At 31.8% G+C, this 11,212-nt stretch overlaps 1 protein-coding gene across 1 annotated transcript in view; it reads right to left on the bottom strand.

The window, feature by feature from the left end:
- Positions 1-5,478: 5,478 nt before the first annotated feature.
- Positions 5,479-11,212, bottom strand: part of LOC126880433 (serine/arginine repetitive matrix protein 2-like) — a 47,936-nt gene continuing 42,202 nt past the window's right edge. Inside the window, exons 5-7 of the mRNA XM_050644288.1 lie at positions 9,148-9,395; positions 6,400-6,539; positions 5,479-5,934 (exon numbers count right to left, since the gene is read on the bottom strand). Coding sequence (XP_050500245.1) covers positions 5,533-5,934; positions 6,400-6,539; positions 9,148-9,395 — 790 coding nt within the window. The 3' untranslated portion in view covers positions 5,479-5,532. The remainder of the gene's footprint in view (positions 5,935-6,399; positions 6,540-9,147; positions 9,396-11,212) is intronic.

Genomic DNA, 11,212 nt, shown 5'->3' with positions numbered 1-11,212 from the left:
AATATGCCACCAAATAATGATGATAATGTGAGGCACATATAATTTTATATCTTGCGTTAAAAAATCCCCTATATCCCTACAATTATTTGTAGTTGATATGGAACAACATACAACAAAGGTAAAAGCTCGGGGATACCTGCCGGCTACTCTCGCTCAGGGATACCTGCCAACCATTATACAATCTGCTTTAATGAGCCACAATTTTAGTTTGAAATTAAGTTTATTTGACGTTTCTATTTCGATTTGCCGTTTATTTTTGTCAACCGAACATAGACATAATAACAATAAAATGAATGTCGATGACGATTCAAGTCCAGATATATAAATAGCAAACGGACGACGCTTAGGAAAAAAATTCCATCGATGCATCTCAGCTTGCCTATCCGAATCGTCATCATTTTTGTACTCGTATACATACTGAGTAAAGTGTAAAAACAAAATAAACGGTTTCGTTTTGATTCAAATCGAGTCTCTTGCCATCCTTTGACACCGTGTTTCGGAGTCTACCCTTTATCAAAGAGGCTTCGCAAGAAGACTGATCTGAATCAAAACTCACCAAGAAGATGGTGTAAATATTCAAATATTTACACCGGAGCACAGAATAGGAAGCAATCAGAAGGCCCACTCTCTTTGGCGGGAGAAGTACGCGCAACTCGTTTGCGTCTGAGGAATCAACCATTTGCTGTGAGGAACCAGTGCTGTTAGTAGAATTTTACCTCGTGTGCGTTGGAAAGTTCAGTAGTAGCGTGTATTGTATATTCACTGTTTAGTCATTTGTGTTGTGGCACGTTGTGCTGTTATTGTGGAGTTATCGTGTGCTATACATGAATAATATACAGGGTGTTTCATTAATAATTGTCCATATAGTAACTGGAGAAACCTTAGCACAAAATACGAAGATTTAACCTAAAACACTTAAATAAAATGTGGTTCCTTACTGAGTTACAGGGTGTTTTATCTAAAAATTTAAAAATTATTTTTGCTCAGCATTTTATACTTGGGAGAAAGTGAGACTACTAGACACACTACTAAATTGAGATAAACAAACGTTTCCCCCTACTACCAGAGGCGTACGACAGGGGATGGTGAATGGTTGACCCTTCTCAAATTCTACGCCACCGGAGGAATTACTATTTTAGTGCCATTTTTAGATTCTCCAATACTTTCTACGTAAATAATTTACTCTTGATTGGTAACAATAAAGTCATTATTTTTGGAGATATTTGAAGTTAAATATGAAACGGCACAGTTATTTTGATTAATTTATATGATTCATATGATTCAAATTTAAAAACTATTTGTACCCAGTACTTTAAAACTATTTGGCGTATCCTTATCATACTTAACAGAAAGTGTAGAAATACACCCTACTAAATTAAGATAAATAAACGTTTCTAGCTACTACCAGAGGCGTACGACAGGGGATAGTGGCTGGTTGATCCTTCCCAAATTCTACACCACTGACGAAATTGCTATTTTAGTGCAATTTTTTGATTTTACAATACTTTTTATGTAGATAATATACTCTTCATTCGTAACGATAAAATGATTAGTTTTCAAAATATTTGAAATTAAAATGAAGCGACACAATACACTGATCAAAATAACCGTGTCGTTTCATTTTTTAACTTCAAATATCTCGAAAACTAATGACTTTGGCGTTACGAATGAAGAGTATATTATTTTTATAGAAACTATTGCAGAATCCAAAAATTGAACTAAAATGGCAATTTCGCCAGTGCTGTAGAATTTGGAAAGGGTCAACCATTCACTTTCCCCCGTCGTACGCCTCTGGTAATAGCTAGAAACGTTTGTTTAACATAATTTAGTAGTTGGTACAGTACCTATACTTACTGCCAAGTATGAAAAGGATACGTCGAATAGTTTTAAAATGCTGAGCAAAAATAGTTTTTAAATTTTTAGATAAAACACCCTGTAACTCAGTAAGGAACCACATTTTATTTAAGTGTTAAGGTTAAATCTTCGTATTTTGTGCTAAGGTTTCTCCAGTTACTATATGGACGATTATTAATGAAACACCCTGTATTATATACATATATTATTAATAATCTAATATAATTATATAATTATTTTTATATTTATATTATTAATAATAATTATTGCATTTATCATTAATTAATATATTATTATTACATTACATAATCATTAAATTTCGAACGTGTATTTTTACAATTTTTAACGGTACATTTATGTACCTATTTGTCCACCCTACTTTCCACCTGTATTCACTTTACTTCTAAAATAGTAAAAAAAAAACGTGCAATAGGGCTTTTCAACGATTCTCATTTGTTTCGAGCTTCTGTCAAATGTCGTATATAATAAATGTCAAATGTCGTGTATAATAATTAATTACGACATCAGACAAGCTCGAAACAAATGAGAAATCGTTTAAAAGCACTATACAGTCGGAAAAATGAAAGAATACCCATGAACGATCATATCAAGCACATATTTTGGATTTGCTGACTTTTTCTATAAATAACAAACGAGAGAGATAGATTATTAAGTGTTGTCTACTAAGCAAAAACGTTATCCAAGACATACGCAGTTACATATTTATAATTGACAGAGTGAGACGGCGATACAATTGTTCAACGTAGTTATATTAATTTAGTAGAAATTTTAAACTCACACTTTACTATTTCTGCACTTCTAATGTCATTCTTAGAAAAACATTCAACATCAGTAGAGATAATGATTGTATAAACTACTATTCGAGTAATCGTGCTGGTCAACTATAATCTGACAGATTCAACTTCTGTCACCTTGACAGTGAAACTGGGTTAGGTTCGGTAGAGTTTATAAATTTTAATAATCAGTCGTATTTACTTGAATAAACTCAGTTCTTTTAAAAGCTATTTTGATATTATATTGTATTTTTGGTTTTGATTTATTTAATTAAAATAAGTCAATAACATTTGTAAGTAATCATCTGTCAATATGGTTAACTTCTGTCTATGAGTTTGTCAAACGTGTACATATTACTCTGACTTCAATCATAGTGTATAAAATTACAGATTAGTATATTTTTACGAATGTACATTTATTTGCAGATAATGTCTGGAAAATGATCTGGATACCAAAATGATCTGAATTCATTAAGTTTACTTTCATTTAAGTCACTTAATGCAGCTGACATAAACGACATTTTTTAAATTCCTGTTACTATTTACGTCCGGCAACTTTAACATGGAGAAATTCCTAATATAATAATATAATTATACTATATATACTATATTTGCTTACTCATTATTTTTGTATTATTAATCTATATCTTCTTCTTCTTTTTATATAGACATTACTCTGTCTGTTTTTCAATGTGCCTCCAGTAAGTTGTCATTTCATCTTTTTCGTGGTCTTCCCACTGATCGTCTTTCTATTGGGGAACCGTCTCTCGCCGTCCTTACTACTCTATTTGTTGTTATACGGCTTATTTGGTCGTTCCATTCAACTCTTCTGCTTTTCACCCAGTTATTAATGTTGTCCACCTTGCATCTCCTTCGTATATCTTCTAACTCTATCCCACAGCGTCTTACCATCGATTTTTCGCAATGTTTTCATCTCTGCCGTTTCTAGCATTCTTTTTGTCCTTTCTGTATCAGGTCGTGTTTCTGCCGCGTATGTCATTACTGGTCTGATGACTGTTTTATAAATTCTGCTTTTCACTTCTATTCCGATGTTTTTATTTCTCCATATTGTTTCATTCAGGCAACCTGATGCTCTGTTTGCTTTATTCACCTGATCTTCCACTTCTGTTTCGAGCTTTCCGTAGCTGCATAGTGTGATGCCTAGATATTTAAACTCCATGACCTGTTCTATTATTTGACCCTCCAGCTCTAATTTACACCTTATTAGATCTGCTGTTATAACCATGCATTTAGTCTTTTTTGGGGAAATTATTATGTTAAATTTTCTAGCGGTTATATTAAATTCGTGCAGCATACGTTGTAAATCATCTTCACTTTGAGAGATTAGTATTGCGTCGTCTGCATAGCAGATTATTTTAAGTTGTTTTTCTCCCATTTGGTATCCTTTTTTAGTTCTTACTTTTTTTTATTATTTCGTCCATAATCAGGTTGAATAACAGAGGACTCAGGGAATCTCCCTATTAATCTATATCAAATAATTAATTACGGTAGTAAAAGTAACATTTATTACCAATAAATATATAGGTATTATCAGAAAAAGAATAACATCACAAAACATTTTGACACATTTACGTAGCGAAAAATCGTACGGTGGGGTAGTAGTCACATCCGTTTTTTTTACAGTATTAACTTAGTTTAGACGTTGTTTTGACTAGAAATTTTTGATTTGATTCGTATGCATCATCGATGACGCATGGGTATTCTTTCATTTTTGCTACTGTACTAAGGCTGAAAATCAGTACACACATTCTAAATTGAATATAAATAAAAGTTATTATAGTCGGTCAGCTGTATGACGGGACAGAGCCGCTCGGTCGACCCCAATGAATGTACAGGGTTATTCACTATATTTTGACCCCCTTGTAAACTGCTTTATGAAAAAATCTAAAATACAAAAGTTATTCGATTTTTTAATAATCATTTTTTGACATATATATCGTACTAGTGACGTCATCCATCTGGGCGTGACGACGTAATCGACTACTCTTTTAAAGGAGAATAGGGGTCGTGTGATAGCTCATTTGAAAGGTTATTCAATTCTCTATACAGTACTATAAACATTAAGATCATTATTTATACCTACAGTGTGTCCAAAAAAAAATTTAATGATTAATTAAACAAATAATTTAATTTAAAATTTTTTTTTGGACACCCTTTATAATTAATCATGTTAATGTTTATATTACTGAATAGGGAATTGAATAACCTTTCAAATGAGCTAGCACTCGACCCCTATTCCCATTTAAGAAAATAGTCGATTACGTCATCACGCCCAAATGGATGACGTCACTAGTACAATATAATGTCAAAAAATCATAATTTAAAAATCGAATAACTTTAACTGCATTTTACATTTTTTCTAATTCTGTAAATAAAGCAGTTTACAAGGGGGTCAAAATATAGTGAATAACCCTGTACATTCACTGGGGCCGACCGACAGGCTCTGTCCCGTCATACAGCTGACCGACTATAATAACTTTTATTTTATATTTAATTTAGAATGTTTGTACTGACTTTCAGCCTTAGTAAATGGATTTAATTACCTTCGTAGGAAAGCAACTTTGATAACCTCTCAGTAACCCCTGTTCTATGTTTCGCTTGTCCGACCGCAGTATGTTTCTCTACACAATTACAGTAATCAACTGTGAAAAATCTAGCTTTAGTTAATTCAAAGAGATTTTTCAGCGCTGCAGTATGTTTCTCTACACAATCACAGTAATCAACTGTTAAAAATCTAGCTTTAGTAAGTTCAAAGAGATTTTTCAGCGCTGCCGCTTGGACTACAATTTCCCCAAATAAAATTCAAAGCTTGAACAACTTACTTTATTACAAAAAATAATACTTAAAAATAACATTTTAATAATTAATCTGTTTTAAGTTCCGATGTGCTTTTATTTTCAGACTCATTGCCGTTATGTTGATCAGACTCAACATCATTGGACTTGTGCACCTCTTTTACGTCCCCATGATTTATCTCTTCTATAACACATCTTCCTTCTGTCTCATCTTGGCTAATATTACTGGTAACAACAGAAACTGATGGGTCACTTTCAGTAGCTGGTATAATTTTTGGCTTTTGCCTATTGTTGTATATTGGTAATTTTCCTCTAATAATATTTGGGACTATCGGATAACGTGGCGGAAACATTACCTGCGTGCTGTGAGGGGGAATTCCACGGGGATAAAAAGGGGGATAAAATCGAGGAATGTAACCTCGGATCATTCCAGGATGAGGATGCAACCAAAGATCTGGAGTAGCAATTCCCTAAAATATGTAAAAATTTGTTAGTTATTAAAAGTTTATTTATCAAAAACAATAATAATATTATTGCATATTATGCAAACGCCATATTATGTACACCATATAGCTACACAGCAGGTTGTATACCATACAGCAACAGACACAGTCTAAAAATAGATTTTGATAATGCGCAGTGCAAAATTACTCGGAATTCCACATAATAGACGCCATTTACTTAATATAAAATTGGAACATGGAAGGCCAAGGGGGGTCGTCTTTGACCTCAAATTCAGAAAATATTTTTTATTCGTGAAATATAGGAAATATTTTTTATTACAAAATATGAGCGTATCTGGAATGACATTAAAGCCAGAAAAAAAATAGTGAGTTAAAAATTAAAAATATTTCTGAATTTATTAAAGAAAAGATACACTGGGGTCAAAATTGACCCCCCTATGTCATCCGAAGGTTAATTAAATATTGACTTACCTCATAATAACCAAAATCTAATCCTGGTTCTCTAAATTGAGACATATCCTTAGTTTTTGGCGATCTACTTCTGGTCCTCCTCCGGTCTCTATATCTTCTATCTCTGTCATATTCAGGACTCCTACTATATCGTTTTCTAGCTGTAAAATTCATAAAACCATCAAAAGAGTGTTATATTCCATATTTTATTAATGTTGTTCTGAAGCTATTTCCTTGTGGCATTTTTATGATTAACTATTTATATGGGAAATAAGCCACAATTAAATTAAAAAAAAATAATTTTATTAATGTTTCGACGCCCAAATCGGGTGTCGTTGTCAAAATACAAAATACTACTAAATTAAACAAAAATGTTGCTAAGTAAAATATTCTTCTAATAATTTATTTAATCTGACTCATTTATATTGGCAATTCAGACATATATTATACATTTTAAAGTAGAAGACTTTAAAATGATATTGCCAATATGAATGAGTTTCGAATCGAATGAACTATCTTTCAGTAAAGTCGTCCCAGGAACGCAACCCATAAATATTGGCAATATCATTTTAAAGTCTTCTACTTTAAAATGTATAATATATGTCTGAATTGCCAATATAAATGAGTCAGATTAAATAAATTATTAGAAGAATATTTTACTTAGCAACAACATTTTTGTTTAATTTAGTAGTATTTTCTATTTTGACGACACCCGATTTGGGCGTCGAAACGTTAATAAAATTATTTTTTTCAATTTAATTGTGGCTTATTTTCCATATAAATAGTTAATTTATTAATGTTTACCAAAAACTGTTATAAATTGCAATACAACTTAGATTTAATACAGAGTTTCGTTGAAGATCCACATACATCCTCACGCAGAGATGCACAAATAAATTATGTAAGTTATTCTTCAGTCTTGCGTGTGTTAGATAAGAATTCATTTCCACCCTACAAAATCCAGTCGTTGCAAGAATTAAATGAATATGACTAAAACCCTAAATTATTTAGTGAGGTAATGAGAAATAAAATTGTAACTGAAGAGAACTTCATTAACAAGATATATTTTTCCAACGAACTGTGTTGGAATGTATATCGCTCAAATTTAGGGTGTGAGGTAATCCACACTGGTTACGTGAAAACTATACTCAAAAGATCACAAAAACTAAATGTATGGTCGGGTATATTGGGTACTCAGTTAATTGGGTCATTTTTTATAAAAGGAAATTTATCAAGCGATAATTATGAAATGCTACTTAGAAATCAAATTATACCTGCACTGAAAAACAAGTTTGGAGCGAATATACAGGGTGTAACAAAAATACAGGTCATAAATTAAATCACCTATTCTGGGACCAAAAATAGTTCGAATGAACCTAGCTTACCTTAGTACAAATATGCACATAAAAATAGTTACAGCCCTTTGAAGTTACAAAATGAAAATCGATTTTTTCCTATATATCGAAAACTATTAGAGATTTTTTATTGAAAATGGACATGTGGCATTTTTATGGGAGAAATATCTTAAAGAAAAATTATAGTGAAATTTGTGCACCCCATAAAAATGTTATGGGGGTTTTGTTCCCTTAAACCCACCCAAACTTTTGTGTACGTTCCAATTAAATTATTATTGTGATACTATTAGTTAAATTCAATATTTTTAAAATTTTTTTGGTTCTTAGTATTTTTTCGATAAGGCAGTTTTTATCGAGTTGCGGCTTCTTTTCTAATATGTTTACATAGAGGTTTTATGGGGGTTTTGTTCCTTTAAACCTCCCAAATGGTTGTGTACGTTCCAATTAAACTATTACTGCGATACCATTAGTTAAACACAGTGTTTTTAAAACTTTTTTGCTTGTTTGTATTTTTTCGATAAGGCACCTTTTATCGAGATGTGGCTTATTTTTTAATATGGTTCAAAATATACCTAAAAATGTAAATGATAAATAAATTTTCCTATTATTATCAAGTCTCCATAATCGTATTTAGCCATATACAAATATGTGGTGGATTTGACAAATATGCAAAATATCTCGATAAATACTGACTTTTCGAAAAAGTACTAAGAGGCAAAGAAGTTTTTAAAGCATTGTGTTTAACTAATGGTACTACAATAATAATTAAATTGGAATGTACACAAAAGTTTGGGGGGTTTAAAGGAACAAAACCCCCATAAAATTTTTATGGGGTGTCTAAATTTCACTATAATGTTTTCTTAAGATACTACTGCCATAAGAATGCCACATGTTCATTTTCAATAAAAAATCTCCAATAGTTTTCGATATATTGGAAAAAATCGATTTTCATTTTGTAACTTCAAAGGGCTGTAACTTTTTTTATGTGCATATTTGTACTAAGGTAAGTTAGGTTCAATGGAACTATTTTTGGTCCCAGAATATGTGATTAAATTTATGACCTGTATTTTTGTTACACCCTGTAGAGATATGGTTTCAGCAAGACATCTCATTTTGGTATAAATGTTCGGCGTTATTTAGATCAGACATGTCCCAGACGAAGAATTGGTACATTAGGTAGTATTAAATGGCCTCCTCGTTCACCCGATTTGAATCCTAAAGACTATTTTTATTGGGGATACTTGAAAAGTATAATTTATAAAACTAAACCAGCAAGTGTTGGTTGTTGGTGTTGTTAACGTTACAGGCATCAAATTTGTTTTTGTATCATTTGGATCATCCATTTAAGAGATAATTGGTCGTTTCCATATTTTTGCTCCAGTCTGTATACATCTGTATGAAGAAAACCACTTACCTCTAGGGCTGAAATCATTTGGTCGAGGAGATCTACTTTTTCGTCGAGAATATCTGTCATATTGAGCTGATCCATAATGTTTAGGCGAAGAAGACCTACTCTTTCTTTCATACCTTTCAGGTGATCTGGAACTTCGCCTTCTTTTAGACGACCGCTGCGGGGATCTTGATTTTCTTCTGGGAGATGAGGACGATCGCTTTCGTGAAGTAGAAGGTACGTCAGCAGAAAGTGATTTACTACGTCTGGATCTAACACGAAAATGAGAATTAGTAGGTTTATTTATAATATTTAAAATATGTTATTAAGAATCAAACATTTAAAAAAATGAACGTTCAAGACAAACGACAATCACATCGTCATATCACAGCGAGAAGTCACTACCTAACATTTTATTGTTATAGAGATATGAACTTAAATATAAAATCTTCACTATAAATCAGGTGTTTAAAATTTTCTGTCACAAACTAGTTTAAGGTGTATTTACTGTTTTTATATTTATTAATCTGAAGTTACTAATACATATACTCTATAATATACTCTACAAATTATGGCTTGTTTTTAAACCAAGAGGAGTAATTCAAATTTACCGCGCTGTAATGCTTGTTTGTAATTGGTCCAACCGCAGGCAAGTTTACTCCACTGATATAAAATTTTGACACTAATGACATTTATCACATTTTGACACGGTTGACATTTCATAGGTTAATTACGTTATATCGGCGATTTTTTGTGTTTTCCGTGTTATTCCTTTAATTTTAACTATTTAGAATGGGAAATAAGCCACAATATTATTAAAAAATGATTTTTATTAACGTTTCGACGCCCAAATCGGGTGCCGTTGTCAAAATACAAAATACTATTAATATAAACAAAAATGTTGTTGCTTAGTAAAAAAATTCTTCTAATAATTTATTTAATTTGACTCATTTATATCGGCAATTCAGATACATATGATACATTTTAAAGTAGAAGACTTTAAAATGATATTGCCAATATTTATGAGTTGCATTCCTGGGACGACTTTACTGAAAGATAGTTCATTCGATTACATGAAATCAACCCCAACTCAAGAATATCCGTCACAAAAAATCATAGCATGTGATCTGTCTTTAAAAAGACAACCACATTCAACGGTGACATTAAAATTCTCGCGTTAGAGATCTCATAGTAAATCACGAGGGAAAACCAGGAAAAACCTCGTGATACTATCCCGACATCGTAAGTATTTGGTCTTACATTTAATTTACTCTCAAAATTAATACCAAATTCTGACTTTACTATAATTTTGTTTAAATTATAAATAATATCAATAATACATGGGTATATAAGTAATACTAAAATATAAAATATGTACTAACTCGACTATTGACTTACTAATTGTGGTATTTTCTTTCTATTGACTTCCTCTTTCAGTATGGGTATCCACATCCTACTGCATTCCACCGAGGAATTTGCGACACAATTGGTTTCGTTTAGCATAATTAGAGCCGCTTCTTTGATTTTTCTCTTTTTACTGTCTGTTTCTTTCAGGACTATACTTGAATCTCTCCACTTGTGTGTGTCTTGAATCTCCAATTGTGTCGCAAATTCCTCGGTGGAATGCAGTAGGATGTGGATACCCATACTGAAAGAGGAAGTCAATAGAAAGAAAATACCACAATTAGTAAGTCAATAGTCGAGTTAGTACATATTTTATATTTTAGTATTACTTATATACCCATGTATTATTGATATTATTTATAATTTAAACAAAATTATAGTAAAGTCAGAATTTGGTATTAATTTTGAGAGTAAATTAAACGTAAGACCAAATACTTACGATGTCGGGATAGTATCACGAGGTTTTTCCTGGTTTTCCCTCGTGATTTACTATGAGATCTCTAACGCGAGAATTTTAATGTCACCGTTGCATGTGGTTGTCTTTTTAAAGACAGATCACATGCTATGATTTTTTGTGACGGATATTCTTGAGTTGGGGTTGATTTCATGTAATCGAATGAACTATCTTTCAGTAAAGTCGTCCCAGGAATGCAACTCATAAATATTGGCAATATCATTTTAAAGT

Source organism: Diabrotica virgifera, chromosome 2, assembly GCF_917563875.1.
Source record: "Diabrotica virgifera virgifera chromosome 2, PGI_DIABVI_V3a".
Lineage (NCBI taxonomy): Eukaryota > Metazoa > Arthropoda > Insecta > Coleoptera > Chrysomelidae > Diabrotica > Diabrotica virgifera.
The sequence above is the reverse complement of the archived record's forward strand: the minus strand, read 5'-3'. Positions and strand labels throughout refer to the sequence as shown.